Below are 22224 nucleotides of genomic sequence, written 5' to 3'. Positions count from 1 at the left end.
AAAAGATGTGGTTTAGTAAGTATTAAAATTAAATCACTGTAAATCGCAGGACTGAGATATTAATAACAGGTTTGGATGCTCCAAAGAACAAAGTGGTTTTGTTATGAATATAGTGTGTAGTTTCTAGCTAAAACAGCTTCAACATCAGAGGACTTGGGAGCAGGCCAAAGCAGTGTCATATCTAGGGGAAGAAAAAGAAGAGTGGGTAGAACAGCAGCATGAAAAGTCTGTAGTAGTGAAGTTAACTGAAAGTAAATTAGTGGGTAGGAACTCATAGTGAAAGTTACTGGGAACCTGAATTGTTGGTGTGTTTAGGAAGAGTTTGTGGAAGAAGGGGCTTAGAGAGGGTGGTGTCAGATGCAGACCCACAGGGGCTTGGGAGAAGCTCAGCCTCTCAGTAGAGGTTTATCCTTCCCTTAGATTAATCCTAGTGCTGCCCCTGCCAAGAGTAGAGTGAGATGTGGTGACTGATGAGGCAGCGACTGAGATCTCTCTGGGCAGGGAACTGGGCTGTGCTGGAGAGCAGGAGCTGTGCTGGTCTCTTCCAGGACCCTGGTGGGTACTCAGCCGAGGTGGACTCATAAAAACCTCTCACATGAGGAACCTGAGTATGAACCTCGCACACTGAATGGTGCTTTCCTATGGCAAGGACATGTCTGTCTGCATGGTTTAGTGAAGCTGAGTCTGGTCTTTTGCTCATCCGTTGTCAATGGATGTTTTCATTTTAGTTTCCCTGGTTCTTGTGTGGGAAGAGATAATAGCAACCAAGACAAAATGGATAATCCATAATTGGTCTCATTTAGAGGCCACTGTCACATGCAGCTTCTGTATCATTTCTGCTGGCAGATGCATCCCAGGGCTTTGAATCATTCCTCGTGTGAACGCCATTGCACACCTGAGAAACTCACCAGAGCACCTGCAAGGTGTGGGTGCTTGCTGGGTCTCTGCAGTGGCAGTGTGCTTTGGGGCTTCTTGCTTGCTTCCTTAACGATTTCTAACTCTGTATTTGCTTTCACGACTGCGATGGGCTGGTGTGTGTCCAGAACAGCTCCTCATGCCTCCAGGATCTTGCTTGGAGTGCGAGGATGGAGTTCAAGGTCTCTGTGTAAAATCAGAAAGCTGTTTGTTCTTGTAACACAGCTTTTAAACATGGTGTTGCATCTCCTCTTCTTCACTGCTGCTGAAGCACTCCCTACTGCAGGGTCTGTCCACAGTAATTCGGAGTAGCCCTCTGGCATCACCAGCCTGCTGTTTTTCTGCTCCCTGCTTTCCAGTGGTGGTTATTAACGTGTTGGGTGATTTGGGCTACAAAACTGATCCCCTTGAGCTTCACAGCAGCTTCCCTCTGTGGACAAAATTCATGCTTTTCTCCCCCCAATGCCTGTTTCAGAAGCAGCTCTTTACATATGGACTCCTCCAAATCTCATGTTAAGATCTTGCTAAATGTCTTCGGGGATCAGAATGGGTTTCTATCAAAAAGATACATTCTCTCATCTCCATGTGCTTTGATTTCTTAAAAGCCCCTCCAGAAGATAAGAGTTTAATTAACAAAAGTGTGGCATCCTCATTGCAGATGCTGAATGGGCTCTTCCCTGCAGGGGTTATTCATGGTTCTGTTTGTTTATTATTACCCTCACCAATGTGCTTAGCACAGATCTGGGAATGCTGTGGATTCATTTACATCAATGCTTACTGCTGCCATGCTTCCGGATGCCCTGACAGTCTTCAGCTGAGGTTACCCTGCGCAGTAATGTAATACCTGAGTTTAGTTTACACTCTCTGTTCTTCCACTCCTGCAGATGCTGTAGGGCTGTGGCAGGTCTGGTGGCCTTGTGTCTTGTGGTGACTGTGGTTGGTGATGGCTGTGTTGACCAGTAGCTGCTTCCAGCAAGTTAACGCCTCTATCATAGACTTCCCAAAGCTTATTCCCAGCTCCTGGTCAGCCAGAACAGCTACTCATGCTCTGTGTGAGCTTTCTCCAGGTCCTTTGCCAGTCCCCAGGTATCTTGCAGGTTTTTTTGATTCTCCAGAACAATTGTACAGATATAATTAAAGGTTTCCTCGTAGAATCACAGCCTGGTTTGGGTTGGAAGGGACCTTAAAGCTGTCCGACACATAGACACCTATTTTATATGTCTAAGCCAGTTTGTTCCAGACACTTGGAGGAACATGTTGCATCAAACTGGCAGTTGCCCCATAAAAGGTAGAAATGGAATTAATTCAATTTTACATTTTTCACTTAAAAACTAAATCCAGGGGGTTTAGTGTCTGTCATTAACAGGCCTTCAGACACCTGAGAAACATCTCTGGCTGCAGGGTTATCATTTTATTCTTTGCATAGCATGAGCAGCAGGTCAAGGGAGGGCCTGTAGGGATAGGACAAGAGGGAATGGCTTTATACTCGCATTAGTTCTTCCCTGTGAGAGTGCTGAGGCGCTGGCACAGGGTGCCCAGAGAAGCTGTGGCTGCCCCATCCCTGGCAGTGCTCAAGGCCAGGTTGGACACAGGGGCTTGGAGCAAGCTGCTCCAGTGGAAGGGGTCCCTGCCCGGGGCAGGGGTTGGAGCTGGAGGAGCTTTAAGGTCCCTTCCAACACAAACCAAACCCTTCTATGACCTTGATGCCCTGAGCAGTAGCAAGGGGTTTGTGTGCTGGGCTGGAGGCTCTGGGCACACACAGCCAGGAGAGGAAGCACGAAACCTGCACATCTTTGGCTCTCAAAACTGCCAGTTTCACCACTCCTGTTTTTTAGTAACTTTTTTGTTTAGAGGGCTTTTTAGATTCTGTTTTTCAAAGTCAGGCATTGTTCCAAAAAACACTCTCTTGGAATAATTGGATTGCTTTGATTCCTTGTAATTAAATCACGCTAAGAAGGCTGACTGTGCGCGTGGCAGTCGCGGGTTCAGTGTCTTTTCTGCACTTAGAAACTGGGATTCAGACCTGATGCGAGTCACAGCGCAGCAGCTGCGCATCCTGTGATGTCCCATTTACGCAGAGGTTCACCTTGAGCAGCAGAGTTGCTCTGAGGAATAAAGCAGAAAAGATTATAAATCATCATAAGCAAGAACTAAGCTGTGTTAGGGAAAAACATTTGTAACAATCAGGGAGGGAGCTTGTGGCATACTGAAAATTGAAATGTCTTAAAAATTAACATCACAAGCGTGTCTTTAACCGAGTGTACAGCAAAAAGGTTGGAAAAAATGAGTGTTTCATAAAAGTGTGGCAATATTACAGGAACAAGCAAGACCCTAAATTTTGCCTCTGTGAGCAGAATAATGAGGATCGCGTGGATGGGGCCACCACAAAGCTATTGCTTTTGACAGCAGCTCCTCAGCAAGACACTGAGGTGATCAGAAACCCACATTGAACCAGGAAGGCAGCTGCCATCACTGTCAGCAGTTTCATGCTTGCCCATCACAGCGCTGAGCTGGGCTTTTGACAGCTCTAATGCTGCTGTTGCAGCATCAGCTGGGAGCAGCAGACACAGCTGGGCACAGCTGCAGAGTCTGGGCAGTCTTGTCTGGTAATTGCCTCAGGAGGCAAAGGCTCCTGCCAGACACCAGCAAATCTGTTACCCACACACAGTAGAAGGCAGGAGAGGCCAGCACAGTCTGCAGGTGCAGCAGCAGCCGGGAACTGGTCAGTAGCTTGTAAAAACAAAGGGAAAACAAGCGTAAGTCTTGTTGTGTGTCAGTGATTTTGACAGAAGTTGCCGACATTACACCCAGCAGATCCTTCCAGGGTTTTGGTCAGGCACTTGGTTACCTTTTACAACTGCTGAACTTGAACTACTGCTGAAGGCATCTTTTGGGAAGTGGAAGGGAAGGATGCAGCACATTGCCAGGGAAGATGATGAATGATGATGGAAGGAAGTACAGGAGAGTGACAAAAGGACACAATTCATCAAAAGGCTAGCAATGCTAAAATCAAAATGTTCACATGAGAACTAAAACTGTTTAAAAAATGCTGCTTCCTGCTGGGAAAGGCGAGGTGAAATTGGCAAATGGGTGCATCCTGCTGGACCACAGCTTGTGTGGGTGTCCATGTGTTCAATGGGACAGGACACCACAGCGCTGGTCACTTGTGACGGGCTCTCTGGACTGGGCAGGGTGGCAGCCCCTGGGTTAGGAAGGTTTCGATCCTGTTTCGTGTTCTTCTCAAAGCCTTCAGTTTCTGTAGCTCTCTCTGAAAGGAGACCATTTGCTTTAACAGTTATTACAAATAGCAGCCTGTCCCACAGAGCATCTCATGAAACAGCTCCTCCTCTCCCCCACAGCTGGCGTCCCCACTCAGATGAGCAAGCCCAGGACGTTGCTTGTAATGACTGTAGTTGTTCTTCTTTTCTACTGGTTTTTTTTGCATACCAATGAAAAAAGTCTTGAAGATATTCTCTTTTTTGAGGGGAAGACACCACCTGCTCTGGTGATGCTCAGATACCAGTTTCTGTCCTATGTGTGCATGAACGACATGTAATAAACTCAGCCTGAAATCCCTGAGCTGACAGGTAGGACTTGGCCTCTCTGCTCTCTCCTCTTCTTTTCCTTCCCTCAGCCTTGTGTTTCTCCACACAGGAATGATAGGCTTAGAGTTTGGATCTTCAGCTCTGCAGGCTTTGGGTTTAGAGTGTGAATTCACCTCCATTAATTTCAGCTCTATTTAATATTTATGCTGTGAGGACGTGAGGAGTGTTCGAATGAGCATGTTCTCCTTTGGAAAACAGCTGAGAAATGACCAGGCACTCGGTGCTGGTGCCTTGTAAAGATGCCAGAGGCAGGACAGGATTTAAAGTGCACAGTTTTGCAAATCAGCCCCTTCATAACAACACTGAAAGGAGAGGTAAAGAGGTGGGGGGGACCCGTGTGAAGGTGAATAAAGCCTCTTATCTTTCCTTGGTGGGTTAGTTTCCCAAAAGGATGAGTGTGTCAGAGCACTGGCTCTTTCTTCTTATTTTCTCTCCTTTTGCTTGCTTTTCTTCCTTGCTGTAATCATGTAAATGATGCCGTTTGTTGTATCCATCTTGCCTGTTGGCTCGAGATGCTGTATGTTAATTGAGCAGCGTGGTGTCAAGCTTCATAAGTAAGTGCTTCCTGCCTTGTTACTGTGATATTTAAGACGTTCTGATCTTTGTGTGCCATAGAAGAAAACCTAAAAAGCCCAAACTTCTGAGGTCTTGGTGTGGTTTATAAACAGGCTCTCAGTGGTGGTTCTGGAGGAGGAGTGCATATAGGTTGTCCTGCTCTTAAACTTGGCTCTTCATTTCAACACATCACTTGAATTTTTCCAAGCCCTTCTGATTCAGGGTTCTCAGCCTCTTGCTGCAGTTGTGGAGAGGAAGAAACAGGTTTTTGTCTTTCAAAGAACACTTGAGAGACTTTTTGTTATTTGGCCTCGCTTCAAAAAGCGCACTTTGGAGTGGGACAGACTGGCTGCTCCATTGGCATTTGAACTTCGATGAGTAGGAATGGCTTTGAAGTATTGGATTTCTTTATCAGTTTATTTTCTTCCTCAAACATAGCAATGTGCTCTGATTTATATGCTTATAGAGCTGTGTGAGTAGGAAGGAGAATATATTGTCCATAGCCCAAGTTGTGATGACATTGAGTATAAAATCTACCCAAAAGCAAGCCTCTTGTTACTGTGTGTGTGCAACCACCACACCAATAGCAGACACCCTTTTATTCAGCTATGTTCTTGATTTATATGTTTATATTGCAATAGTAAATGCTTTGTGTTTTCCTTTTCCCAAGTAACCAATTCATATACATGCTTCTATCTTGAGCAACCTGCTGTAGTGGAAGGTGTCCCTGCCCATAGCAGGGGGTTGGAACTGGAAGAGCTTTAAGGTCCCTCCAACCCATTCTGTGAATCTGTGATCTTAATTACATGCCTGCATCTTAAACAGATTTTGTTTTACACCTAAAATCTTAATTTCCATTCTTATCTATTATCTTCCATTTATGTTACCAGGCCAGGTACAAGCAGAGTCTTGACCCTACTGTGGATGAGGTTAAGAAGCTGTGCACATCTCTGCGTCGGAACGCCAAGGAGGAGAGGGTGCTTTTCCACTACAACGGCCATGGCGTCCCCAGGCCAACTGTCAACGGGGAGATCTGGGTCTTCAACAAGGTGAGTCCTTGCAAAACAGTGCTCAACAGCCCAATCTTATTCTCTGCAGGGACGATGTTGAAGTGTTCTCTTAGGGAGGAGTTGGGTTTTCAGGGTTTAAAATGCCTTCACAGTTGTTTGGTTCCCTGCTGAGAGCTGTTTGTTTCTTCCTGTTCTTGAAGTTCTGGAAGACCAAACAGGTTGTCCCTCGGCTCCCAGCAGGGCAGGAGGGTCTTCTCTCAGCTGCACTAAAGCTCATTTGCAAAATACTTTAAAAACAGCTACTGCTACTTCCCTCCTCTGCTTTTCAGATGTAGTACTCAGCTCAGTTGCGTCTGAGCAAACAGTGAGACTTGACTTTGCTGCCTGACATCCCTGACTGATCATTATGTTCTTACCATAAAGCTTATGCTTCAAATGTCTGTGAGTTCTGAACGCCCTTGTTCAAACCACCTAGAGATACTGCATGAGGACAATAAACTGTGTGGCTAGCTCTACTTCTGGAGATGCCTAGATTGACAAGGAGAAAGCCTTCAGGAAGCATCATATAGATTCACTTCAGCAGCACATCTTGGTCACTTTGTTCAGTTCACAGTGTTCAGATGCTGCTGGAAAGGCCTGTGAAAGAGGAAGGAATATGGTGTGGTTTGGATAAGGCACTTGACAAGCTAGTAGCTAAACTAATGCAGGCTTTCAAAACCTTCTCTCCTCAGACAGACATGACAGCATTTCCTCGAGTTTAATTTTTCATGGCTTTTGACAAGCTGTGCTTGCTATAGTACAAATACCTTTGGTTACCTTCACTGTTGAGGGTTCACCTAGGAAGCAAGTTTTCCCTTTTGATGTTTAATCTTTCCTGACAGATGATGAGGACAGTAGTAAATAAATAATCTGATCCTCATCCACATTCATTTGATTAGAATGTAAACCTGACCTATATATATGCTTTGTCGAAATGGTGGTAGCAAGGAGTGTCTCCGCATGGAGTGGGAATATGGGGAGGTGCCCGCTCCTCTTTTGCACACCCTTCTTCTTCAGAAGGAAACACGCTTCAGAAATCAGTTCAGTAACGTGGGGTCAGAGACAGCGTTAAGGGGAGCAGAAAGTATTTTCAGTTGTGTTTCTTTTCCTGGCTTTTAATCCCAGCAGCTCAACGAGTGCAGGGCTTCACCAAGCAGCGCATGACAGCGTTTATAGTGCTTTGGGTGGTTGATTTCTGCTTTGCAGCTCAGCAGACAAAGTGTTCCTGAACTCTTTTGGTTATAGAGATAGTAACATATACAGAAAGAACTGGGGATGGACTCCTGTAGGTTCATTGCCACAAGGCTCCTTGCTGAGATTTCTGAGGGACTGCACGGAGTTCAGAAGAGCCAGGACAGAAGCTGAGCACAGAACCCTTCTGGGGAGAAATCTCTTTAGAGAATTCTCTTCAAGCATTGCTTCATCTCTGATAGGAAATGGGAGAGGAAGTGCACCATGCTTTGGACGGAATGATTATGTTGAAAATGTCCCTTTCTTGGCTATGTCACGTCTTGACAGTTGAGACAATCCCTGTAAACTGGTGAATAACATGCCATAACATGCTTCTCGTATAGTGTCTGGGAGTGCTCTTGTAGGAATAAAGAGCAGTGCATTTTTTTTCTAGCTTTGCTGGCTGCTGTTCTCCAAGGAAAATCCCAATGTGGTTTCAAAAAGGTAAAAATCACAGCAGAGTTCGGACAGCACTGGAGTTTGGGGAGCTTCTCTCCAAAATCTGAATAATGTTACTTGTTTTCAATATATTTCCGAGTTGTTCATTAAGCAGTTGGTTGAAAATCAGCTTCCAGGTTAGCTCTGCTGGGTCATTCCTTCAAGCAGCCATGGAGGGACTCTGTGAACAGAGCAGAAACTTGCTGAACCCCAGAGTCAACCCTGAGAACAAACCACACGGACACGCTCCCTCCTGCTCACAGCCCAGCGTGGCAGAGGGGAGGTGAGCAAGCAGCAAGCGATCAGCCTGAACTGCCGTGCTGGAAAGCTGTTATTTAACACTCCTTTTTCCTTCAAACTGTCTCATTTACATATCATTAGCAAATTTCATGTTATTTGTGACCCCCACAGTAACGTTGGAACATAAAATCCTTCTGGTTGGAAATACCACCATATTAATCAGAGCTATAATCCAATCTTAACTGTAGCCATACGCGCTGTAAATATGAAGTTAAAACAATGTATACACCCATAAAATCTCCCTGGTTATGTATGTCAGAGCAGGGTTTTATATGTAACTTATAACGATTGGAATGTGCTTAAGCCCTGTGATGTCCCTTAAAAAGGTCTGGGCCATGGGTGAGTTGTTCATGTGTTCTTCTGTCCTGCAATAATTCACAGAGCTCCTGACGCATGGAACTTTGGCTTTTATAAACAATTTTTCCTATCAATTTTAATGAAACAACCTAAACTTTTATATATGGGCAGAACTGGTTTTTGAAATGGCTTACAGTTTCCCCCCTTATCTAGCATATGGTTTACGAGCACTTCTGTCTTTATGTATGCTGATAAGTGTCCTTGAGAATTTGATTTTTGCTAAAGTTTACCAGTTTTATTACAGCTATTTTAAGCCTCTTGCATGGAAATGGGAGTTCTGTTCCCATCCGTCACCCCGTGGATGTTAATAGGAACATCACAGCTTTTGCTGTAGGTTTGGCCAGCTCAGTGCTGCAGGAGCCCAGGCAGGTTGTCCTCTGCCTGTGAGTGGAAGGGTCTGCAGCAGCCATGCTGGGTCTGGTGGTGCCCCTTTGCAGTTCTGCTGCTTGGGTCTGGCCCTGCTAATTCTATAAATTCTTATTTGTGATCCCCCTTGTATTTTAAGAAGCTTTTGCCCCCAGTGATTTGGGGGTGTTAGACGGAAGATGAGGAGCAAAATACTCCCTATTTACAGCAGCAGGGCTGGTGGCACTTCATGTTGGTGGAGGAGCCTTTGTTGGGTTTCATTTTATTGGCTAATTTGGAAAGTTGCACAGAAGTTAAAGACTGTAATAACGTCATGAAGCATCTCATTAGGCTGAGACGGGGGAGCTGCTGATGGGCTCCATAGTCTTAATTATCAAGCTTGATGTATTGATGGAGTTCTCAGTTCCGAGGCATTTGCTGTTCAAGGCAGCTGCTTTACAGCCTTTGCCAGACCTGCAGAAATCTGAGCTAAACTGGGACTCTGAGCTGCTGTTAGAGTTGTAGCACAGCTCAAAGCGCTGAGCTTGAGAGTTTTAAAGTTCAGCCTTTCCAACAATACCACAGATCTGTTTGTAGCTTGTGTTGGAGTTGGGTTCATAGTCCTCATTAGGAGTAGATGTTGATTGGTATTTGTGTTGATTAATATGCCCAGTGCTCAATGTAGGGTTTATTTTGTGATTCCAGAATTGGAATTTTTATGTGTATTTCCGTATCTCACCAATGAAAGTTCTGTTGCTTCTCTGTCTCTCTGTAACTCGAGTGTGTTTTTCCTTTTCCTAGAACTACACCCAGTACATTCCCCTCTCCATCTATGACCTGCAGACCTGGATGGGCAGCCCTTCCATTTTCGTCTATGACTGCTCCAACGCCGGCCTTATTGTCAAGTCATTCAAGCAATTTGCACTACAGAGGGAGCAGGAGCTGGAGGTGAGATCACAGCCTCCTGCAAGGGTTTCACTCCTGTTCGTGCTGCAGGGCTAAGTTTCAGCTTGCTTTGCCATGTACAGCTGAAAAATGTGGTGGAAAGCAAATTAATTTGCAAATAATTCTGCTACTCCAGTCTCTCTGGTTCAGTTTGCTATTCTATTAACCATGGGATGATTTTTAATACAAGCACTAATTAAATGGTGATGTTAATAGACTCACTTCGTGCCCTAATGGTCTTTTCTGCTGAGATAAATGCTGAGGTGAGCTAGACATATTTATTTTAGTTGCCCAAATCTTGTATCTGCGTATGTATTTGGGTGCTGTTAGAGCTTTGTGCTGTTGAAGTGAAGGTGAAAATGTGAAACAAAATGAAATGAACCTGATGCCTGGAGGGGTTGTCACTGGTGGTTCAGTCTCACAGAGTGCTCAAGTTGAATGTGTTTCTAACTAAAAGTTGTTTTACATTGCAAATGTAATTACTAATACATTTATTGACATAAATCACTGACACTCCTTACAGTTTAAGGAGGGGATTATGCTCAATTAAGTATGAACTAATTGAGTTTTGGAAAACGAAGTCTTGTTAGAACAGTTCTAGATGTTGAGATGCACAGACCTTACTTTAGAGTTATTTTTCAGTGTAAGATTCAGTGCCTAGTGCAGAAATTAACACATTTTTCCGTCCAGAGGAGTATGGGTAAGGACCTTGAACCCTTCTACTAAAGCATTGAGGTTTGTTTCTGCTGGTACTTTAATGGTTGCATTGCAGGAGGCAGTGCACGTTTCCTTTTCTCTTTTTGTTGGAAGGTAGCCTCTGTGCTTACACAGGGTAATTTTCTCTCTTCCCTTCCCCACCTTGACCTTTTTGCTCTAGTGAAGTAGAACGCTGTATGGGGAGAAGCACGGGGCGTTCAGGATTCTTCTGGCTACCAACAAGAGTTGTCTTTATGCTTCATGGCAGGAATTCCTGCCTAGTTCAGCCAAATGAATTGCATTTTTCCATTTGAAGCGATTCTGCCATCTGTGGTGAATGGTTATGGGCCACAAAAAGGATGAGTTTTGCTTAACTTGCTTCCACAGTGCTTGACTCCAAGCTGGCAGATGTGAACTGAAGACTCTGAAGTGGTGATCACAGTTCAGGCTGTTGCACGTTGCTGGGTTTGGTGTGTGGTCAATGCCCTTTAAATACTGTTAATTCTGTGTGAGGTAAAATGATGGTTGGTGCTTCTGCAGTCATAAACAACTCGGGATCCAGAGATCCACCAGCCTTTGACTTGGTTATTTTCAAAATGGCCTAGCACCTCACCTTCCTGATTCACCACGTGGGTGATCTCCTTGATCTCTTCAGGTGGCTGCAATTAACCCCAACCATCCACTCGCCCAAATGCCTTTGCCTCCCTCAATGAAGAACTGCATCCAGCTGGCAGCCTGCGAGGCCAACGAGCTGCTCCCCATGATCCCAGACCTGCCGGCCGACCTGTTCACGTCATGCCTTACTACACCCATCAAAATCGCTCTGAGATGGTGAGTATCTTCCTCAGTATCGATGGCAAGTGTGTAATTTGGGTAGCTTGTCTGTTGAAACGATGGCTTTGTTAATCAAACCTAAAGGTTCCCTGCAATATTGGATTACAGGATTTGAACTATGCATTTGGGACAGCATTTTATTAATCAGAACTAGAAAGGTGCAAATATTGTGATCTTCTACTTATTACGTTTTAGTTTCCAGCTCAATATCTAGGTTTGCTTAGATTAAGGGATTTACTGTTCTGGGAATTAAGTATCTACTTCTTCAGAGAGCAGAAATAGTTCATAGTGCAATATAACTTTTGGTAAATTGTCCTTTGTACAAATCATATTCCAAATATTGCAGTTGCTGTAAATAATACAGTAGCACTAAATAATGCTGTAGTGGAAGAAATTGAGCGATAAACCAAAGAAAGATGCCTTGGAATGACAGACCAAGTTAATTAGGCAGAAAGTTCTCAAAGGCTGCTACAAGAGCTTTCCAGGAGCAGTATTTTTACCCAGCAATGGAGAGGATCATGAGTAATCGTGGTGCTGGTTTAGGAGCTGGTGTGAGGAGTCTGGTACATCACTGACTCATTCCTAACCAGCACGTTTCACTCCATCCTCCTAAGGTTTTGTGTCGTCGAGAATGAAAAGCTTGAGGGCATTCACTAGGCAGGGTTAAAGCAGGGGGAAGCCTATAGCCATGGCAGCAGTGGTAAGCAGTGGAGTCACTGCAGCTTCAGGAGCTATTAGCTGTCTTTTGGAGACACTCAAAATAATTTGCAGTTGTTACACACTTTCTGACTTAAATAAGCAACCAATGAAGCGAGTTAATTTGAGCAGGTTCTGGTTCAGATACTCAGTGCCTCTGACTGATCCCTTCTGCTCATGTGAGGGGCAGCACAAGATTTGTCTCATTCCTTAATCCCAGTTTTGAGTTCATGAGCTCGCAGGGTGTTTTCTCACAGAAGGGAGTCACAGCTTGCCAACACAGGGAGAAGTCTCGGATGACTTGGAAAAGCCGGGCTAAGAGCCTCAGTGACATTAGGAATAGTTTCAGGGAAGGTGTGAGAGAGCTGGGGAGGAAAGGGTTTTTCTGACCCAGGTTTCATGGACCAGAGTCCGAAGTAATGGGAGAGTAGCCTGGAGTTTCAGCTGAGGAATGGCAAGCCTCTAAGTACGTTAGGCAGGTAGGTGCTTCTCTCATGGCTTTAAAACCCTCTTACTTTCTCCTTCTTCTGTTGTAAAAACAAAGCATTGTGTTGTTTTTCCCTCGTGGTTAGCAGGGCCATGTTTCACCAATTGGGCCATATTTGAAGTGAAAATGCTGCGGCTGTGTGAGAGGGGCTTTGGGTTTGGGTGTTGTGGGGGATTTTACGATGTTCCTGTTTTACATCGCACTGAGGAAGGTTGGGGTTTGTTTTGATCTGCTCAGGAATTTTCTGTTACTCATCTCCATGGGAACGTAGCTGAGGGGGTGTTCAGGGCAGGTTCTCCTGCTGAGCTACATGTGGCGTAAGCATGAGATACTCAGAGTTGGGTCTTGTTAGTATCTGACAGGAAATGCATTTGTAGAAATGCAGCTAGGGAAGGATGTAAAACTCACCTCAGCTCTGCAAGAGGCTGGTGCTGGTAAACACTGCATGAACTGGATAGTACAGCATTCCCTACTACCTCAAATCCAATGATGTAGTAGGAAATCAAATCTATGTCTGTTGCTTACTGCACACAAAAACACCCTCCTCTATTCTCTGATGAAGATTATGCTCCTTTTATAGTCCTTGTTGATTGGCATTATTACAGTTGTGGTTTTATCTATAAGAAGTGCCTGCCTGCAGAGCACTGTTACTGCTGTTAACAGAATCCATGCACAGCCAGACCCTCCTCCTTCATTCCAGCTGCTTGATGCAAATTGTGTTCGTGTCCTAAAGCAGACAGTTAACTGAAAATAGAGATGGAAATCTGGGTCATTAAAACTTCTCATTGCTTCAGTCTCACCCTTTTACCAGGGCTGATCCGAACCCCGCAGAATTGCTTTGGAAATGCACCGGTTTTGCCATTCCGGACTGACAGGCTAATGAGGTTTCATCCACTGAATTTATGGGCAAATAAAAGTTTGAATAAATTTCTGTACATCCCATTTTGTGCTCTGTGCTGTAAGTAAACAACTGATGGACAAAAATCACTCATCAGATGGGGCTGCAGCTTCAGTCTGATTTCAGGGGAAGAAAAGCCAGTGCTGGTGAGAGAAACCCGGTTGGTCATGAGACTTCAGTATGGTCTGACAGTTCCAGGAACCCAGTGTATGAATTCTGGTACTGATTATCTTCATGTGTAATGGCTGTTGTGAGCTGACATATTCCAAATATATGTTGTAACTACGTATAGCTGTGCGACAAGCTTAGAGATAAGCTGTCTGCATTGTTAATCTTGACTGACATGCACTAATCGGGACATAAATGCAGCTATTGCAGGAAGAGGCAGAAATTAGTGTGTGTTTGGTGCCCCAGTTCAGGCAGATCCATGTCTCTCGTGCTGTCTAAAGCAAAAAGCAACTATACTGGATGCTAGGATCAGTGGTGCGTCATATGCTGGTGTTATCTTCAATCCCTTAAGAGATAAACCAGCTGCAAATGTATGTTCAGGATTTAACACATCAGGGAGAAGGCTGTGCTAGTCTGAATTGTCTGAAGGACCCCATGGCTTTGAACCATGACATCCCCCTCATTAAAGAGCAATAATAGGGCTCCTGAAGAGTGCTGGGAACCCCCAAACCACAAAGAAGCGAAAGGTTTGGGAGCTGCTCAGGCTCAGATGTGCAGTTTGTACACCAGGATGGTGATGCAGCAACCTTTTAAGTGCATGGAAACAAAAACTTAAGCTGCGACAACTCATGTTCTGTTGGATCAATTAAAACAAGTGTTTAAAGTGGAGGGGGTTTAACCCATTTATTTCTGCTTGAGATTTTTGAGGGTTACCCGAGCCGGTCCTCGGTCCCAAATTTATTTAGAGAAACTAAACTGAGTTTCAGAACCCTCCTGTGATACCTGAGCAGAACCAGTGGGGCTGTTATGTATATTTCTGGTTTTCTTCTTTCAGCCTGGCATTTACTGGTGTGCTTATGTGCAGCTCTAACATAGCTCACCTGATGTTTGTGCTCATGACACCAACCATCACTTGAGACCTCAAGGGCTCCTGCTGCAGGAGGGCAGTCTCCTGGGCAGCCGGGCACTCCTGCTCTATGCTGCCCATGGAGCTTCTGTTCCTGGGAGAGTGGATTTCTGAAGTACAGGGAAAACGGACTGGGAATGCAGTGAAACCTCTGAGGAAGTCATTTCTCAAGATGAATTTGCTGGTTTTCTGTCCCAGGCCTGTTGATTCCCAGTTCTGTCCCCTGGGCCACAATGCACATCCCAGCGTGCTGGAGGAGTGAGACACACTTGGAAGTGGCTGGCAGCATCTTGTCTTCCCACACCCACGGGGCTTTAGGCACTTCTGGGATCTTCTAGGCACAGGGAGCGTAGTGCCAGCAAGGCCCTGCATTTCCAGGGCTGGCCTTCCTGGAGCAGTGCTTGTGGAGTGCTGAGGAAATGGAGTCAGCACTTTTTTAATTGAACGACGGAGGCGTTTGGACTTGCCGCATCCCCGTTGCTCCCTCCCGCGCTCCCTCCCCTGCCTGCAGCGCCAGATCTCTTCAGGGAAGCCCAGCCAACGCTGATCATTATTCCAGAGGCATAAACCTCCTTGGCTCTCGTGTCGTCTTGCTCTTCCCGAGGGACCGTGCGGGATGACTGCGAGCCCTTTTCCCCTGCTCCGTGCTGGAAAACTTGTCACTGTGACAGTTACAATACCCCAGTTTTGACACCTGACGATGGAAATCGCCGCATAATCATGAGTGTGACAAACACTGAGGGCTTTGCTTCATTCTTATTATGCTGTAGCAAAGTTTGCTACCCAAACACTGTTTTAAAAGCAGAAGCACTGTAATAAGGAAACCTCCTTCCATGTTCTTTCCACAGAACCCTGTCATTAAATAGTCAATTAGTGTGTTTTATTTTATTCTCTTCTCCACAGGTTCTGTATGCAGAAGAGTGTCAGGCTGGTGCCAGGAGTCACACTGGATTTAATAGAGAAGTAAGCCAAATTTTACGATTATTCTTTATCCCCTGTTGCTCTTCATTTCCATGTTATTTCTTGCATTTCTCTTGTTTGTCTGCAAGAAAATTTCTTTGGAAAGCTTTTCCAAACCTGTGGTGTTTGCCATTTCTTGCCTTCCCGTGTGCTGAAATAAGCTGTGGCTATCAAAGTGAGTGGGGCTTTGCTTGGCTCCAGGAGCTTTGAGTCCTGTAGTTTTTTCTGCTTGTGCTGCAGAGAGATGGCAACCACAGACACAGGTCATGGCCATGTTCTGGAGCCCAACCTGGTGTGGGCTTTGCCCAGCGGAGCAGTGCTCGCAGCCCTGTGAGCTGTACAACACCCCATGACACCAAAACCAGCTCAGAAACAGGAAAACACACAGCCAAAAATGGTTTGGCACGTCATCCCTGTGCTGGCCTCGTGTTCTTTGTCTGATGGTGCTGTTATGTTGCAGACGTAACCCCACTGAAACATGTTCTCATCCTTTTATCCAGGCGATATTTGAGCGTAATTACTGGTTGTCAGGCAGCTGAGGCAAACTGATTAACCAGGACAACTGTTTGTCAGATTCAGTTTATACAAACAAAAGGAGACTTTGAACTATTAATAATAGTAATTGTCCACTGTATGCTTGGGTTTTAAGATTTCCTTGGTTTTCTGTCTTTTTTCGTGGGAAGCATATTCTTAAAGACCAGCAGCAGATGCTCGCAGCCATGAGCTGCAGTAGCTCTGTGCTCCCTGCAGATTGCTTTTGAATGCCCTGTGCTTGGAACACTGATACACACACACACACACACACACACACACACACACACACACACACACACACACACTGCCTGGGAGTAATTCATTAAAGATCATTCATTCGATTTCTGAGAAATGTTGACTTAGAAATGCAGTTGTTGATTAATTAGAACTCTTGCGCCACACGGATGTCCGGAGTCCAGGTAGCATCCTTTGTGTGAGATGGAGACTGAAGAATTGAAGGGCATCCCGGAAGGGGTCAGGAGAACAGGAATCTGCATAATAAGCGTGAATTCTTAATAGAAATACATTATCATACTTCCTGGTGCTTTAATAAGGCGCTGCCTGGTGCGGCGAGGTGCAGGAATCCTTCATTGCTCCTGCTGCCAGTCGCAATTACCTGTTACAGCAGAAGCCATGAGGCTAAGATTGCCTCTGCGAACATTTCTTGTTCAGATTTTGCTTCAGTAAATCACTCCATGTTAACCTGTGTGTTTTACATTCAGGTGGGGTTAAAAATGCTTCTCAGTGCTACTCACTCTTCCACAACATGTATTTTAGAAGAGTCGGGCTCATCAGTAGTCTTGAGGTATTTAATCACACTCATTTTATATGTGAAAACTTGATTATCCCACCTCATCTCGGTTGGGGAAGCTGAGTAATGATTCTCGTACAGCTGTATTTCAGAGGCACTAATCTTGCCAAATAAGAATAATTTTTCAATTTACAACTAGAATAATGGAGACAGGATCCCATCTGTCAGAGGCAGCATCAGGGCAGCTTCAGAGATGTGGCAGCCTAGGAGAGGGTCCACCACTGGCTGTTGTTTTCTCTGAAAGCCATGGTAAAATGTGGTGGGCTTTGTTTTCCTTCTGGATTTCAGGAGATGAGGAGCAGCAGGGAAATGTAAAACCTCCCCGGCGCTTCACCTTGCTCTGCTGTGTGCTCAGGGTGAGATTTGGGGTGTGAAGTGATGGGCATCACTAGCCTGGGCTGGGGTCACCTCAGGCCGCTGGATAAATGTGTTCCAGAACAATAACAATGTTATGTTAATTGCAATTAACATTGCTACAAGAGTGTACCTAATCAAGGAACATATGGCAAGGGTCAGGGAAGGTCTGAGCCAGGTAGCTTAGGAGTCGGCTTCATGGAACACTCGGATGTGCTGCTGAGTGTTAGATGCTCTTTAAATAATGGTTTACAGGCAAAAGAAGTTTTCTTCAGTATTCTTGGTTCTTATAGGTCAATATTACAGGAAATGTGCATTCTTTAAGGGCTGTTTTCATGGAAAGTGTGCCAGAAAGAGGTTCCTGGGGAATATCATTATTATTTCAATCTGTACCAGTTATAGGAAACACGTGGGCTTTATTACAGTCTCGAGATAGGGGTGGAATGCCTCCTGCACTGGCTGTGTGTGCACTGTAATTTGTGATTTACTTGTCTTTAAACCCGGGGAAGGAGTTTATCTGGCAATTAAGCTGCAGACTTGGGGACTGAATGAGGCTGTGCCTTCTGTGAGGAGCTCAGATTGCTGATTGTCTGGGCTAACCCAGGGCCTGATGACTGGGCCTGGGGGGTGGATACACATCTTTGTATGCGGTTAGATCACGCATCTCTGGAGATGAAGCCAAAATAATCCCTAGTTTAAAAATAAGGATCTTTGCTGGAGGTAGACAGGAAAATGATGTTGGTGAAGTACTGGGAATTTGGGAACCTTGGGCTGCCGCTTCCTAAAGCCCTTTGGTGGCAGCATTGATGTCGGGTGTTCCCACTGTCTTGGTTGGTCTGTCCTGTTGGATCACCAGTGTCCCACTGTCTCTGTTGGCACAACTTGTGTGGCTGTTGAGTGGGATGAACTGGGGCTGTGATCTGCTTTTTAAACATTTTGGGAAAAACCCTAAGGAATCGTTTAACTTGGTGTAGGGTGGGAATACAAAGCTGGGTGCTGAGAGCCAGGGATGTGCAAGAATGATGCTTTGATCCATGTCGCTGCATTAGGCTCCCTCCTGAAGTCACATTCTCCAGAGAGCAAGGGTGGGATGTTGCTTCCTGGGATTTTTTTCCTCTGGGTCCCTGTTGCAGAAGGAGGGAATTCTCTGAACAAAACTCCCGGTGAGCCGGGGGCTGTTGGTGCTTCTGGGGAGGCCACTTAGAAAACCATCTTTTCAAATGAGCTCATGAACATGGTACCACAGCTCACGTTCACAAGGTGCCTCGGTCCTGCTGTCAGGGTTTGGTGACAAAGGACCTTTTCTGACTGTCAGCTCTGCGTCACGTAGGCAGGAGCAGCGTGGGAGAGCTGCGTCTGGCTGCAGCCTGAGCTGCTGCTGCTCTGAGAGCAGAGCCCATCTCTGCTGTCACTCCCCAGCACAAAGCCCATTGCTGAAAATCATGAGAGATAACAAATCTGAGACTAAAATTAATTTTTGTTTCCACTTTAAGTATTGTCAAATGTCACAGACTGGAAATTATGAATGTTTTAATGTTGTTGGTTATTGATGAGTAATGGCTCAGTAGGAGCCACTTGAAAGATAAAGTAGGAAAATAAAATCCCACGATATTATATGGCAAAAGTAATGTAATTGGGGGAAATGTAGAACTTATGCTGTGCTCTAACAAACACCTTTGGTGTGTGCTCTCAGGACTTGGCTAAGCACTTGCCTTGAGGATGAGAAATGGCAGGGGAGGCGAAGGAAAGCAGCTGAGTAGTATCAGGATTCTTTCTGCTGGTGATCCCAGTAGGCCCTATCAGCTGCTCCAGTCCCTTCCAGTGCCATTTCCTCTTCGTGGCTGGTGTCCTGCCCGGTGTGGCTGATGGGGTCCATTAGCATCGCCTGGGGCCATCAGAGCTTCATCCCACCAGCAGCTTTCTGCTGACTATTTGAATTCCTCACATCAGTCTGGGAAGAGAGTTTGTTGTGTGGAAAGTCACTGGAAATGGTGGTGTTTGAAAAGGTTAGAAGGACAAAAGCTGCCCAGGTATGGAATAACCTTCCTGGCTTGTGCTTGGGTCTGAACAAACAAAATTGGTGTTGCTGTGTAAGCAGATGAGGCCAGCTGCTAAATTGAAATGGTATTTCCAACAAGAATCAATACTGTGTTCTAAAATAATGCTGATAATGCCCTGGAACACCCTGCTGCCTGATGAGAGGAGATGCTGCCAGAGCTGCTGGTACAGAGGCTTGGTAGAAATCATTAGGCTTCAAACTAGACAGGGAAAAGCATTTGGTTACTAGAAGAAAGCTCTACTATTTAAGCAGGACTGGGCAGGGACAAATCCTGCTGCCTCTTGGGCAAGTGCATAAAGGCAGCTGAAGGCAGAGCAATGGTTCTGCTGTTGACAGGACCCTGATCTCTCTGTCATTACAAGGAGCACAAGGTGAGATGTTCCTGCAGATACCTGCTCAACCATTTCACGTGTTGAAACGCTGCAGCCTGGGGGTTTATAGTTATTATTTCACTTCTAGTGGGAAAAGTGTCATTTTGAGTTTGCCTTTCAAGTGAGGGCAGGCACCTTCCAGCCCCTTTATTTTCTTCTAGAAGATTCAGTAGACAGCGTTAGAGCATGTTTCAGATGTGTTGTACTGAGTGGTTTTAGCCCTGGTCTAACAGGGTGCTGTGCCACGCTGCCTGTTGGCAATACCTCCCTCATTAGTACTTTTGCTGAGGCAAAACTTAGCAAAAAAATAGCAAACTTTGCTATTGAAGATGTTGTTCTGGAAAGTTTCTCTTTTGTAATAAACTGGGGTTTATCGAAATGGAGTGTTTCATTTTCTCACCATTGTTACAGGGTATCAGCCTCTCGTGTAGGCAAAGCCTATTGTAAATCCAGCATGAAGACGGCACTCGAAAAGGTGGTTTTCATGGCAACACTTCATTTGTGTCTTCATATGAAGAGATGAGAGACTGAGCACTGGTGTACAGAGCTCTGCTGCACTCTCAAACAAATGGCTGAAGAACCTCAGAGGTTTTGTCTTTCTCGAGTAGTTCCCAAGGTTTTGGGAGCCCAGTGGCTTGCCACCTGCCTCACTGCTCTCCTTTTGTGATGAGAACATGTTGTCTCTGAGCACATGAACTGTGTTGATCCTGTCTAAGCAGCTCTTGCCAGTTCTAGAGGTGTCCACAGCTTGTGTTATGTTCCTGCTCATGGTACTGATTGCTGTGGTGTCCCTTTTCCCCTGGAGGAATGAAAAGGGAAATGTTCTTGTGTTATTTTCTGTTTAAAATCATTGTGAATGTGAGCAGGTATTTGATACACCAGTACCAAAGCAGCTTGTGTTCTGAAATCTGAGTATGATGCTGCATATCCCAGTATTGGTATGTATTACATTCCAAAAGAAGAGATACAGATGGAGCCCATTGAAGGGAGAACATGGCATGCTTTGGGGCACATGCTTCCCCTGTAGTGAAAATGATTCATGGGATTCTGCTGAATTTTTGACAAGGTGGTTGATGGTTGCACCTTGCACGAGCTCCTCCGTGACCCTGACATTTTGTAGTCCTCACTTTGCACAATAGACTGCTGGGATTTAGGTCTCAGTGAAGGCATCTGTCGGGAAGTTGATGGAAGAAACAGTTGAGAGTCTGGAGACGTTCAATTGCAGCGAGCAGCTGGGACGTGCTGCCCTTTTTCCCTTTTCTTCCCCTCCCTCAGAAATAGTTTTTACAGATGAGGTCTGCTTTGTCCTCACTGTCAAAGGCTCTCGCTGATTGTCAGAGCTTAATGTGAAAGACATCAGGAGAAGTGATACGAGGACGACAGCAATGTTCCTCGTGGGGAAAAAGACTTTCTGGAGCCTTGTGACGTTCTGTTTCTGTAGATGCGTGCCCAGACAGAAAGGAAAAGAAGAAAGAGGAAGTTGTACAGGGAAATGTACTCATCCAAAGTATTTTACCTGAAAAATGACAGTACGTGTGTTTGTGTAGTGGAACCATACAGAAATAACAAGTCAAGTGACCTCAAACTGCCTTGGAAGTGGCCATCAGATGGTTTAGGTTCAGCGTTTGGCTTGCTGGGGATCTTGCCAAAGATCTTTTCAGTGTCTACTTAATAATGTTCTGACTTGGAAATGCTGCAGAGGGTGTTCTGCAATGCAAATATTGATGTGAGATCCTCACAAGAGCAGCGGCCTTGGGTTCCCTCCGCTTGCTCTGGGGCTCGGTTAACAAATGCTGGCTCAGAGATGTAGGTTTTTCCTCTGATATCAAGACAGACAGGAATTCTTTATAAGATGTTAATTTCGGGCTGGTTTAGAAACTATTTATACAAGGGAAAATGCTTCATCTGAACCTGTGTGGAACTGCTGCTGCTGTACAGAGCGGGAGAGTAAGTTGCTATAGAGAAAGTGCTTCATGTAGCTTGTCTTGATACTTCTAATATTTGAAACTTGTTCCAGAAGGGAAGCTGGGGTGTGTTGGGATTAAATCATAGGATGTCTTACTGGATTGGGTGCATGTTTCCGAAGTTTCCCCATCCTCTTTGGGTACCTTCTCAAGGGAAAGAGGCTCTGCTTGAGAGCACTGGTTTGTGTTTGCTATGTGAGTGTCTGAGTGTTAATAAGAGAGCCCAGGATGAGTCTGTTCGCTGTGGGTGGGTGGGTTTTTTTCTTCTTGTTTGTGTTTCTAGGAGAAGCAAATAAGCATTAGGAAGTGAGTGAGGAAAGCTGGTCAGGCTGGAGGCAGAAGCTGAGAGATGCTGAAGACCAGCTTACAGCTCTTCCTTTAGACAGTGTTGTGTGCATCGATTTTTGGTCAAGGCAGCCTGATTTTCAGTCTCTGCAGTCACAAAAATCAGATTACATGTTGGTCCTGTAGTGTCTTTGGAGCTCACTGGTGAGCAGATACAGAATGAGATCTTTGTTCAGCTCCTGGATGACTTGTTTCAGTCTACAAAAGCAAGATCCTGGGGAACAGCAAGTTTCCTGGTGGGACAGCGCTGTCCACCACTGCTGAATGGTGGGTCGGTGCTTGGGATAATAAATGTATAAAAAACAATAATTGTTTTTTCCTGGAATATGATCCCTCAGGAATTCTTACACAGGGATGTTACAGGTGGTGAGCAAGTGGTTTGTAATATTTATTATTAAACG

At 45.2% G+C, this 22224-nt stretch overlaps 1 protein-coding gene across 2 annotated transcripts in view; it reads left to right on the top strand.

The window, feature by feature from the left end:
- The window catches only part of RPTOR (regulatory associated protein of MTOR complex 1), a 114552-nt gene that overhangs the window by 23904 nt on the left and 68424 nt on the right, over window positions 1-22224 (top strand). For both annotated transcript variants that reach the window (XM_065693373.1, XM_065693372.1), the window contains exons 4-7: window positions 5966-6124; window positions 9596-9742; window positions 11091-11266; window positions 15329-15388. In XM_065693373.1, coding sequence (XP_065549445.1) covers window positions 5966-6124; window positions 9596-9742; window positions 11091-11266; window positions 15329-15388 — 542 coding nt within the window. The remainder of the gene's footprint in view (window positions 1-5965; window positions 6125-9595; window positions 9743-11090; window positions 11267-15328; window positions 15389-22224) is intronic.

Source organism: Lathamus discolor, chromosome 13, assembly GCF_037157495.1.
Source record: "Lathamus discolor isolate bLatDis1 chromosome 13, bLatDis1.hap1, whole genome shotgun sequence".
Lineage (NCBI taxonomy): Eukaryota > Metazoa > Chordata > Aves > Psittaciformes > Psittacidae > Lathamus > Lathamus discolor.
Note: the sequence above shows the minus strand (reverse complement) of the source record. Positions and strands in the feature narration are given on the sequence as shown.